The sequence below is a fragment of the Alexandromys fortis genome, unplaced genomic scaffold (assembly GCF_014885135.2).
Source record: "Alexandromys fortis isolate MF-2015 unplaced genomic scaffold, M_Fortis_MF-2015_v1.1 scaffold_194, whole genome shotgun sequence".
In the NCBI taxonomy this organism is placed as follows: domain Eukaryota; kingdom Metazoa; phylum Chordata; class Mammalia; order Rodentia; family Cricetidae; genus Alexandromys; species Alexandromys fortis.
The window spans coordinates 1195758-1208686 of record NW_026068075.1 but is presented as its reverse complement, the minus strand read 5'-3'; the positions used below and the strand labels follow the sequence as shown (position 1 = coordinate 1208686).

The 12929-nt window shown below is 39.8% G+C and overlaps 1 protein-coding gene across 1 annotated transcript in view; it reads right to left on the bottom strand.

The window, feature by feature from the left end:
* The window catches only part of Gpc3 (glypican 3), a 349741-nt gene that overhangs the window by 114119 nt on the left and 222693 nt on the right, over positions 1–12929 (bottom strand). Inside the window, exon 4 of the mRNA XM_050121691.1 lies at positions 5757–5890. Coding sequence (XP_049977648.1) covers positions 5757–5890 — 134 coding nt within the window. The remainder of the gene's footprint in view (positions 1–5756; positions 5891–12929) is intronic.

The window sequence follows — 12929 nt, the reverse complement described above, 5'->3', positions numbered from 1 at the left end:
AGTCAAGATAACAACCTAGGGAACCTGCAAAGAATGTGGACAATATAACACAGTCTGGGGCATCCCATTCTAGAACTAAGGGGCAATGGCTTGAAACTTAAAGTAAGTAACTTAGAGAAACAAAGCTATCCTACTTCATATCGCATTGACTACCTCCTCAACGAGGATGGGCATGAGTGCTTTTTTTTGTGTGTAAACCTTCTTTGTAACTGGTCATTGTCAACTTAGATCACAATTTCATTCAGCAACCATGCTATGACTGTGTCTGGGTTCTCAGAACAGTTCCTTCGAATCTACTATAAGAACTCTGTTTTTGGAATCGGACTCAGCTGAGTTTTAGCCAGGTCGCTGTCACTTACCCGGCATTGCAACCTTAGACAGATTCTAAACTTGGCAGAGTTTGGATTGCCTTTGTCATGCAATGAAAGTAATGAGAGCATCTACGTCACAAGATTGCTATGACAATTCAGCTGAGAATGCATGCGAGGTGCTTACCATGTTACTCATGTCACCACAGTACCCCACAAATAATAGGTCATGTCTTCATAATGTATCTCATGTCCCATTCTCTCATTATCATAAAAATGAAGGATAAAATGTTACATATGAAACATATTATATTCTCCATAAATTTGTGTGTGCAGGACAATTTTTAAAATTCAACTTCCAGATTGCACACATTTGTGCAACATGATTAAGATCTCACCACGTTTTGAGGTGGGTATTCTTAAGTACGGATGAGGTCACTCCAGTATTAGTATTTTGGGGTGGGCACTGGAGGTTGCAGCTAGAGCCTTGCAAGTGTTCTACCTCTGAGTTTTACATGCCCAACTTCCCTATGATTTTTTGAGACAGAGTCTTACTAAGTTCTCTAGACAGGTTTTGAACTTGTGATCCTACTGCCTTAGTAGCTAAGATTACAGGCAAGAGCTTCAACTTTAGCTCTGTCTGTTTCTTCATCTTTTAAAAGAAAGTCTTTTGACCTTTATCATCTTGAAAGAAACACATGTTTGCCACGAGTAATGAAGAAGGATAAGAAGAAAGGAGAAGTAGAAGAAGAAAGAAGAAATAGAAGAAGAAGAAGAAGAAGAAGAAGAAGAAGAAGAAGAAGAAGAAGAAGAAGAAGAAGGAGAAGGAGAAGGAGAGGGAGAGGGAGAGGGAGAGGGAGAGGGAGAGGGAGAGGGAGAGGGAGAGGGAGAGGGAGAGGGAGAGGGAGAGGGAGAGGGAGAGGGAGAGGGAGAGGGAGAGGGAGAAGAACCATTCATAGATCTACTAAGCAGAGATAATGTCTTGATATTTGTATATTCTACCTTCTGTTCTTGGTAGGTTTTATCACTAGGTTCTTTCTGGTTCTCAGGGTATATTATCTTGATTCTGAGTAAAGTCAAGACATATTTGTTTTAAGAGGAATCTTAGAATAATGAAATAGAAGCTGGGGAGGTTGTTTGGTGGCAAAGCACCCACCTAGAACCATAAAATAGCTGACTCTTAAATAATCCCCTAGCCTTGTGTGGCAGAAGCTACCTGTCCTTCAGAGAACAGAGCAGGTCTCTAGCACAAACAGTACCCTGGTTAATCCCGCAGAGCCCCAAAAAATATGGTTAGAGTACATTATTACTTTATGCAAAATCTCCACATTACCATGGGAAAATAAGTCTTGGTTTCCAAGAAATACTTGGACTTTTGAAAATAAATGTAGTCATCTAACTTTGGAAGGCAGAAAAAAGACTGTAAACTGTTGGAGAGTCAATGAGGTATCAAGGGACAGTGACAACAGGTGATAATGTCCCCAGACACCACAGCAGCAGAGTGTGACAGGAGTAGTTTACCTCCTACGGATTTTGCTGCGCCTCTCTCATTTCTCCTCTTCTTTGTCTTTTCCTGTCCTCTCTCCTCAAACTTGTTCTAGCATAGGAACTAAGCAGATTTCATTGATGTTTTCCAAAAGTCTTATAGCATCTCCATGCACATAATTTTAAGAGACAGTAAGTTGAATATGTCTAGTTGTCCTTTTAAAGAAAGACAGTTGAAACTAAATGACATGTTAATAGCTCAGATTTTTGTCTTTACGTTGATACCCTATGACAGTCAACAAAAGAATCTCTACCTGTGAATTAAGGCAAATTGTGACTGGAGCAATAATTTGACTTGAAAGGAATGTTCCTTGATTCTAATCACAATTTAATCATATATATATACACATATATTTTAATATATCATTGACATAGAAAGAGTAGAGTTTATGGCTCTCACTTGTGACAAACCCAACATTTGCTTATGGCAGTCTGCTTAGGAAATGGTCTTTTTATTGAGGTTTCCACTTAGTGTATAAGTGTATATGTGGAGCTAAAGGGTGGGGCTCCTTTGCATGAGCCATTTGGAAATATTGGAGCTGTGTGCATGTGATTTTCCCAAGCGGGAGTCTCCATTTTCATAAGTAAAGGAGGGGGCTGCCTGCACTTTCTCACACCGATCTCCTTGGGCAGGCATCAAAGCAGTGCTAATTGGAAACCACTGCAAGTACAGCGCAGTCTTTCATTCCTAACTGCAGATCCTGAACTTTTTGATTATTATTAAGGTTCCTTTTTTCCTAATGTAAAGTAATATGAGCTCATTGTTTCATTTTGTTTGAATTTAAACAGAGAGAAAAGCACAAAACCCAAACTAACTCATATTGGAATGGTGTGAGCTCATGCCTAATTCTGATGGCAGGTGACGTTCCCACTTTTAACCTCGAACTACAACTTTCTGTCACCCCAGACACTAGCCTCCTTCCTCTCTTCCCATCCCCTTTGTTTGGAACAGCATCCTTTCTCTCCTTTATCTGTTGAATTCCTGCTCATCTCTTAGAATGAGTTCAAAAGTGACCTGATCCAAGTAGCCTTTCCTGATACTCCCAGGAAGGCTGCTAAGTTTTCCACCCGTGACTTTTGTGAATATTCTTTTGTGAATAGCTCTGTCAGGCAATGCAAATTCCATAGACGATATTATTTATTTATGTCTGTCTCTTTGACTGGACTGGGTAGGGGCCTTCTTCTCATCAGAACCTAACTCTTAGGCAATGCTGAGCATAAAGATAGGTTTGGCAACTCTTGGCTGTAAAGTCCTATGTGGGGGTAAGATAACATCTATCAGACCAGAGATTCAATTATTGACACAGTCAAGATATATTTGGCTGCTTCCGTCGGAGGCTGGAAGATACTCCTGCATTTACAAGGCTGCCTAGCAAAAGTTAAAGAGCAGTGGTTTGAGAGATCAGCTTGCACTTTTTTTCCTCTATATAACTTATTAGTGTTACCTAATCCATTGCCCCCTCAGACTAAGTCACAGGGGAATGACAGGAAGCAGGAGGCTACAATACTTAGAGGGCCTCCAGTAAGTGAAGAGACTGTAAATTTATCACAGGTTAGAAGTTGGGCCCAAAGCTTCGTGGGTAGGTGCTGGGTGACTATTCAACAACCAATTCTGGATTTAAAAGGGAAAGATTACTCACATGTTCTACCAAACAGTATCTAGGATATGAAAAGGACCGGGTATACAGTATCACAAGTGAAGTGATGGAGACATTCAGGAGAGCAAAAGGAGAGACTGACAACCCAAATGTCCGAAAAAATCCTAGAGGTAGAAAGGCCTGTGGTGATCATATTGCTTCTGTTCTGATGTAATCTGAGTGCATGGAATTCTGCTGTCAGTGCTCTGAATTCCACAACAGATATTTTCAATATGTGTTCCTGAAAAATAAAAAACCATGCATCCCATATACAGACCACTGGTCAAGTATAAAATTGCCTTCAAATGGAGCTAAGCTATTTCTAAAACTCGCTGTGTGTTGCAAAGTACCCAGTTGGGGGCAGCCAAAACAAACAGATGATTTCTGAATGCTTCCAAAGGAAACCTGTGTTTCTTTGTGTGCTGTTACTTTAATAAAGGAAAGAGCTTTTCAATTTATAATCAGACTCAGACAGCTTGCTTGGAAGCTGTGCACTACATTGAGTGCTACAAGAGCATTCCTTTCCAATTTCTGTTTGTAAGCACTGATAGATCTTGGGCACGGGTGCTGAAGTTGATAGATGCACACATCCATTTTTCTCGAGGGTGTGAAAGGCTGTACCACGAGGAATGTATAAAGGCACCAGCGTTCTTTCCAAAGAGACCCCCCAAAGAATCCTGCCATTCACTCAAATCTACAGCTTTTGTCATTTTCCTTTACTATCATTTCATTTATTTGGAAGTTGTCGAACAGGTTCAAAAATGCCTTTAAACAAAATAGCATAGCTGAACCCCCAGAGGCAAACACCCCCTTTATCAATTTCTTCTTTCCTTCGAAGATCAGCATCCAGATCAACAGGTATCCCCAGGAAAGTAAACAGGAACAGGTCACACATAGCCCGGACTAGACAGAAGCCATGCGGTGGGGGCTTTTTCATCAACACAGTTCTAACTGTGTCTAGATTGACAAGTTAATTTCATTTAATTTTTAACCTTTAACTGATACATAAAAATTGTACATAGCAAGAGGGCAATTTCAAGACGGGGCTGCTTTACTGTGTTTATTTTAAGAAAGTTCTATATGTGACAGTTGTAAATTACTAGACCATTTCTTCTGTGAAGCCGTTCCTAAAGATCGACTCAGTGGAGGGTCTGTCCTGTATGCTGCTTCTGTACTCGGAAAATTCTTTAGCTTTTGCTTATAGGTAAGTCTGTTTCCACTAGATTGACCTAGAGACCGTGTCTCTGTGTTTTCACTGCCCACCGTACATGGTAGCACTACTGGGTGTCCGAGAAATGACTGTCAAGAGAAATAATGATAGACCCATGTACATATAATTCATTCTAGTCAAATATGAGAGTCCCTCAAAACTCCCTAAAATTCAATAAGGAAACAACAAAAGACAAATACCTACCAGTTCTGGAATTGGGTTGGTGACACGTGTAACTATTTGGGTAACACGATTCTCTCAAGAGTTGTGTTAGGCTCCTCACATGATTATTACCTCATAACTATAACCTAGCAGCTAGAATAGGGCGGGAGGGAGCCTGAGTAGGTGTAGGGGTGGCTGGGGATAAAGGAAATTAGAACCTGCCTTTCGGCCCCTGGCTGCTGTTTCAAGAACTCAGAAACACACACTCAGTTTAATGTAAAACGTGTCATGTCAGCACATTGGGAATGTCTTGCTAACCCTCTCTCTGGTGAACTCACTGCTGTAATAATGAGAATAATTGCAAGCCAGATCGATAAATTATAAGAGTTTCTTATGGGGCTGGAGAGATAGCTCAGTGGTTAAGAACATTGGCTGCTCTTCCAGAAGTCCTGAATACAGTTCCCATCAACCACATGGTGGCCCACAACCATCTCTAATGAGATCTGGTGCCCTCTTCTGGCCTGCAGACATACATGCAGACAGAATACTGCATATGTAATAGATAGATAGATAGATAGATAGATAGATAGATAGATAGATAATTCCCTTGAAGCAGAAAATATTTTATTTAAACAATAAGGGGTCCTGAATTGAGAAGTTCATTCTACCCTGTGTTGCTGAACTAGCTACTTATACCTAGAAATTTTACACTTAAATATGGCTTAGTTATAGTATCATTTTTCTTTAACACAGACAAATTATAGATTTTAATTAAGCATTCTACTAAGAAGAACTAAACAACATGTATGTAAGAAACTTTGCTCCACTGATTTTTGGTCTAAAAACACAATGGCTAATTGTATGTTGAAATGGAAGAAGAAAAAATTCTCTCACCTTCTGCGGCTGGATAAGGTTTCTTCATATTCTACATGAGCAACTTTTAATACCTTCTTGTCAATAAACAGATCTTCAGGGTAATAAGCAGATCTATATTGGCGTTGCTGGGAGTGGGCACACAACTTGCCGATCTGAAAAAAAGAAATGCAATATTATAGTACAGGGTTTCCACAGATATGATGGCAGAAACAGATTGGCGATGCATTGCAATTTCCTCCCTCAATTTCCTTTCAAAGAGCAGAACAGAGTCATTAATAGAGTCAAAACAGGTAATAAGGTTTTAAGGCAAAGAACCGGAAGTAGAAAGGAGGGCAGAGACTAATGAGGAGTTCTGTCCCTGTTCTGAATACAGTCTACCCAGACTCTTAAGATGAAAGGGAAAACATTGGAGAGGCCTCTCTACACAGGCCTTCCTCTAGTGAGATCTTTCCCTGGCTCTTGCTGTTTGGATGTATGTAGAAGTTCACAAAAGGCAATTTAGAAATATGAGACAATCTGATGTAGGAGCTGGAGTGGTTTGAGAGGTGGTGCTGAGTAGCGTTTGATAGAAGAGCAGCCTCCCGTACACAGAGTGCATCCTGTTCTTAAGTGTGTTTTTACTAGGCTCAAAGTCTTTTGGGGAAAAAAAAAGTCAGCATAGTTGCTCATCTGGATTTCCTAAAAAGACCCGAAGGGAAGCAAGCACCTCACCCACCCTATAGTCAGTGTCATCAGAGGAACGAACTAAATAATTGTAGGATTGTATGGAAAGAGCACAGGCACTGACGATAGCCAGGTTTCCTCCCCGCTTTCTATTCTACAACTTCTCATGCATCCATTCAAGAACATTTATCAGCTACCTCTTTCACACCCATATGGCAAAGATTTTTTTTTAAATACCAACTTGCTTGCCTAGCTCCATTCTAACTTATTTCTGTGGTTAAATTATTTGCTGATTAATGCCTAACGCAACTTCCACATAGATGTACATATAAATAAGTGTGAATATTAACTTTATGATATGGCTCTTTGTGCCAGACACGATGTTAAATACACTACATTACAGATTTAAAAAAAAAAAAAAAACGCCGAGGCTTGAGGAGGTTAAGAGACTTGCCTAAAGCAAATAGACAATAGATCCACTTGATTCTCTTTGAACCCAGTATTCTAGCTACAAATCCCAAGACAATTCCACCTCCTTTGAACACGGTGCCTGCTTTTCATCTCAATAACGTATCACCAACAAAGATAGCTCAAGTGAATACGTAGACTGAAAAGTTCAGGGACAGTAGTGGCAACATCTGGTGAAGACAGGGGCCGTATGTGTGTCACTTTATACCTCCACACAGTTTAGAGTAGGCTTTATACAATGCTGGGAAATTAATGTAAGTGAATTGAAGGAATTTTCTATTACAGTATCGGGTCCCAAATGCCAGTCTATCAATAAGCCATTGACGCCATGTGGTCATCTCACTTCTAGATGTTTCAAGATGGCCCAATAGCACTTCCTGGCTTATCTATGTATGCGTAGAGGCATGCATGCCATTTAGTCTGCACAGCTTTGGCAGGCTTCCCGTGAAAATTCTTGATGTAGAAATCATCTTAAATGAGCAGCAGCATCACCCCCGCTTAGGAAAGACAGTACCCATCATTTCATGTTCAAACTAGCCATCCTCAATCTTTATTCTAACACAGGCAAAGAACAAAGACCCTGGGAAATATTCCATCTGACTTTGGAGTGCAAGATAATGACATTTTCACATGGGCCTATGCCATGCTATATGACCTGGGCTAATTCTAACTTCACATAAAGAACCAGTTTTCTCTGAAACCATCCTACCTGGGACAGTTTTTTTTTTTGGTAGGGTGTTTCAGGTTAGGAGCTGCCTAGTTGTACACTTCCAAAGCATATAATGCCGACAGAAATAACTGGTAGACTACACTGTAACTTTACATCCATGGGCTAATACACGTTTATTATTATTTTTTAAAAATGTAGGTAAATTTCAGATAATAAATATTATTTGTTTTCTTTAAGTGCCTATATGTTATGACATGAGCATCGATCAACGTGACGGTCTGTTTTGCAAGGTTTAAAATATTATCACATTCAGATGTACAGGCCACATTCTCTTTTCATACCTGTCCTACATACAATACCCAAATAAAAATCTATCACAGCATGTTATCTAGTTGAAAAATATAGCTGTCAGCCTGGTCTACAAGAGCTAGTTCAGGATAGGTTCCAAAAGCTACAGAGAAACCCTGTCTCGAATAAACCAAAAAAAAAAAAAAAAGAAAGAAAGAAAAATATAGCTATAAGATGACCCTTCCCATGAAAAATCGACCCTTTGTATCAGCGAATTCTTATTGGACCAGAACATGTCTTTAAATATTTGCTCCCATCCCCTATTCCAGCTTAGTAGGAAGTGGAGTAGCTGAATGAAAAGTAGGAAGGTTAAGGACAAAGGACAATCTAGCCACTTAGTAGTCTGATCTTCCTTCCCAAGTCCCAAAAGTGGCATTATCAAGAAGACTTTTCAAGGCACTGTATGGGGTAAAAGACAAATGATGGAGTTTTGCTAACACCTTCCCCTCCTATTTCAGATGGGCCATGCCTTATTGGATAGGCTGTATCTCACCCGTCTTCCATGAAGCCAATTCTTCTCTCACACAAAGCACTTCTCAGAGGTAGTCCGCCTCCACTTGGGAGCCTCTCAACACATCGTTCACCCCCACACTCAAATATGGAAGCAAATAGCATGAGCTTATTTTGAGACCAGACACTAAGAGAAAGCATCATTTACAGAGATGTGGTCTTCCCACTGATGACACCTTTCAGCTTCTCACTTGAGAAGCCTCACAGTCTGCTGCAGGACCATAGTCTCTTTCTTCAGCTGCACTCACTAAAGAAGTCAGACTCTCAAGTGGTGTTTTTGAAATCAATAGCCTGCCCAGGAGTTTTAAACTCTTAAATAAGGAATGCAATCCAATTTCCTTTCATAGAGTAATGTACCTGGTCAAGAATGCTGCCACCTTTAAATTTGGTTAGTTCGAATAAATTTATTAGATATGTGGGTGTCTCTATCAGAAGACTAGGAATTTAAAACCTTTGTTTTTTTCTGAACCATAATTCCTAATGATGCCTTTATGTATGTACCAGAAAGAGGACAGGAAAAGCAGCAGCACTCTGGAGGGTTCCAAGGCCTGACAACTAAGAAGATATTGCCTACAGGTACAGTCCAGGCAGCAAGTCATTCCGGCCATCTTAGCACCATTTCTCTCCAACAGAGTCTAGATGTATTGTCTTCATGTATACAGGAGACAATGAATTATCTGAGCATCAGGAGATGGGGCCTACTAGTTGTCTCTTTCTGCTTAAATGATCATAACTGTACATACTTGTGAAATACACTGATGCTTCAACACATGTTCCTAACATCCAGGTATGAAAGAAGGCAGCCAGCACACCTGTCATTTCAAATGCCTGTCCTTTTTGTGCTGGAAACATTCAGGACTCTTCTTTTGAACAAATTCATTTATCTGTATGTGTGAGTGTATGAGCCCACGTACATGTGAGCTACATAGATTGTGTGCAGGATCAAATTCAGATCGGGCTCTGTGATAAGTGCCTTTGCTTGCTATATGATCTCACTGGAGCAAGACTCTCTTTTCTATCTATTTTTTGTATCGGAATATGCAGTAAGTTGTTAATTACAGGCACTCTTCTGTAATTAACTTTTCTTTCTAACTGTATTTTTATGCCTGTGTAGCCTCTCTCTGTCGCCTTCCCTCCCTTCAACTCCTCTCAGCCTTCAAGATTACTACCTAAAGGATCAACATTTCAAAGTTTCTACATATGAGAGGCATTACATGATATTTGTGTTTCTTCTGCTCATGGCTTATTTCACTTAACGCAATGTTATTCATGTTCATTCATGTACAGCCCCATTCCTACCTCTTACCCACAAAAGTACTTTGTTTTCTCTTGGTGCTATGGTTTCACTTTACCTGCCACTATAGCCTTATATGAAGGAAGAATAAAGAATATTTGAATTGCCATATTATATTCAAGGTTCCCTTGAAAATAAAAGGTAAAAATTACTTTCTTAGAAGATAACTATATTACCACGAGAGGATTTAATTACACATTGCTAGAGTCATAATGATAAATATATAATAAAAGACAGCTTGATGACAAAAGCACGCAGTATGAATACACTGGGGGAAAAATAACAAGTCTTTTTGTGAAGATTCTTTGCTGTATCTGTTTCTTTGGAGGTGAGGCTATCTTCTTCTGTGGGCATATAGTATGTGCCGCTCACATAAATGCCATCATGTATTTCATGTGTGAGTCACTTCGGCTTTACAGCTTTAGGAGAGAAAGCTTTCCAGGTTTTATGACCCATTTCATCAGAAAAAGGGTCAGGAGAAAGTGTGATTGACTTTCCTGTTGTTGTTATTTTCTTAAGTGACAAGCTTTATCATTATGAAAGGATGTTTTTAATGATTTACTGCTGCAATTATTATTCATGTAGCTATGTGTGTGCATCATGTGGGTACGAGCACATGAATGCTGCTAATCACAGAGGTCAGAAAAGAGGTCGGATCCACCGAGGCCGGAGTTTCAGGGGGTTGTGAGCCACCCAGCGTAGGCACTGGGAACGTATCTGAAAGAGCAGCATGTGTTCTTGGTTGCCCCTTGTCACTATAAAAGGTTTGAAAACCAGGCAAAATATTTGGTTTTATGTAATTTATACATGCACCATTTAATTGATATGTCAAGAAATGTAAATATTACGTTGGTTAAAATCTAAGACTATTCTTTCTCATTAGGTCTGGTTCCTTTATTGACTTTTGGCTTTTGGAAGCTCCTCAGACTTGATCTTTTGTTCTGGGTGGCCAAAGCGAAGGAAGACAGCAAGTATTGTAACTTTTCCAACAATATTAAACCTCATGTTCAGAAGAAGAATATTTTACTCCAGCCCCATGTTTCACATATAACTATACATCTGTCTCCATTCTCCTTGGGGAGTTCAAAGCACATATCATCAATCTCTTTTTGCAGATTAAGAAAGAGATCCATGAATGTTGAAAACCTAAAGCAAGGTCACAGTTTTAATAAGGAACAGTGCTGGAACTTTGACACTGGTCTTTCCTATCTCGAAACATGTTTCTGCTTTTGATGGACTGCTCTGTACCCTAAGCTCCCATTGATAGCATAGGTTCAGGGTCATTCCAGTATTGGGTTTGGCCAAGATCTCAAATCTCCTGAAAACTTTATCCGTAATCCAGGAAGAGTGTTGATGAAAAATGCAAAAAAAAAAAAAAAAAAAAAAAAAAACACCGCAAAGAAAGGGTACAGTTATTCAAGTCAAACAGAAAACTGGCATTCAATTTTAATCTAGCTTTTGGGCAGTGTTTCTAACAGTAGCCAATAGTAGAATGATTTAAACTCTTTGGTTTGCCAGGTTAAAAGTCAATTGGAAGCCATACTAAAGCACTGCATGTCAAGCTCCATTGAAGAGGCAGCTCCCAAGAAGGTCTCATTGGTTGTCTGCTACCTCCAAGATGCCCCTGGACCCTTACTCTTGAAATCAGATTCTTGGGTCAGCCACAAAATCTTTTGTGATTCCTATAGTTTAAGCCCAGTCTCCTCTGATAGCTGGTCTAACTATATCCCCTATATTTTCTCCTAAATGGAGATTCCAGGATAATTCTGTGGGTAACAAAACCCCAGTAGATTCAAGCTTCAGTTGTGATAGTCTAAAGCAGAAACTTCGGGCTAAGGATGTGGCTATTAACATGCACATATCCACACACAGATATAAATGAATATTTATTTGTGTAATGAAGTTGTGAGCATGTGATACAGGGAAGTGAGAGAACCACTTGTGGACGTTATTTCTCTCCTTCTGTCTACTGCTTCTGGAGATGCAACTCGGGTTGTCGGGTTTGGTGAGGGGCAAGCAGCATCTTTAGCCACTGAGCCATCTTGTTGGCTCTGAAACCAGCAAGCTTTGTTATAATGGGTTATATAAGGCCATTGCTTTTGCAAGTGTATTTTTCTAACCTTAAGGAATCTTTACCTTTTCTTTCTTAAGAAGCATATAATGTGGGCGTTAGAGAGATAGCTCAGTCATTAAAAGTGCCTGTGGTGTCAAGACCACGGACCTGAGTATGACATCTAGCAACCACATAAAAGCTGTATGTACCTCCCCATACACATGTGTGGAGGGTTAGACCACATGTACTCAAGCATATTCTTGAAGCCCGCTGGCCAGTCAACAAAAGTGAACTGACGGAGCAGTATGTTCACCAAGAGGTCCTGTCTTAAAAATGAAACTGGCAAGCTACGGAGGGGACATTTGACAATGACTTCTGCCCCCAAAATATGCAATGTTAGACATCTATGTGTGGGGGTTGCCTCAATGTATGTGTTTTAACTAAGATAGCCTCTAAGAGAAGGAAAGAAGGGATGCGGAAGAAGAGGGAAAGGGAGAGGAAGGAACAAAAGCAGAAAGCAAAAAGTTCTCATGGGTAGTGGAATGGTACTAGAAGAGCCGCGGACCTATTATACTGCCCTCGGAAACCGTACTGTTCGCCAGGGGATGAAGGCTATATTTGTGAACTCAGGTATCAGTACATCCCTCTCAGAAGCCGCCCCTGAGGCCACCAACACTCTCGAGCCTCTGGCGGGTATTTGCAGTTTTGGTGACTTATAGACTAGCTTTTCTGCTGGCCCCCAACTAATAACTGGCCTCTCAAAGAACGTTTTCTGAGGAATGTTGCTAAATATTTGCTATAACTTTAGTCTCTGTTTATTGGCTGACTCATTAGAAACTCCAAGAACTCGAAATAAATTTTCCTGGAGGATTATGCAAATTAAATATAAACTGGGCTCTTATGAACTACTTTGAACAAATACTGCCCATGAAATTCATTTGAGCCAAGGTGTGAGAATTCTGAAAATTTCCAGTTAAAATAAAACATTGAGCTTTGTTCTCTCAAACCATATACCATGTGGTTGTACAATTTTGTTTAATTAAAGCTGAAAAGTTTTCAAACAAGATATATATTGAAATGATCAACTTTTTAATAGTAGTAACCGTACCCATTTAACAATTCTACAGGTATAATAAAAATGCTAATGTATGTTAATGTTTAGTCGGTGGTTAATGTTTTGTCTTG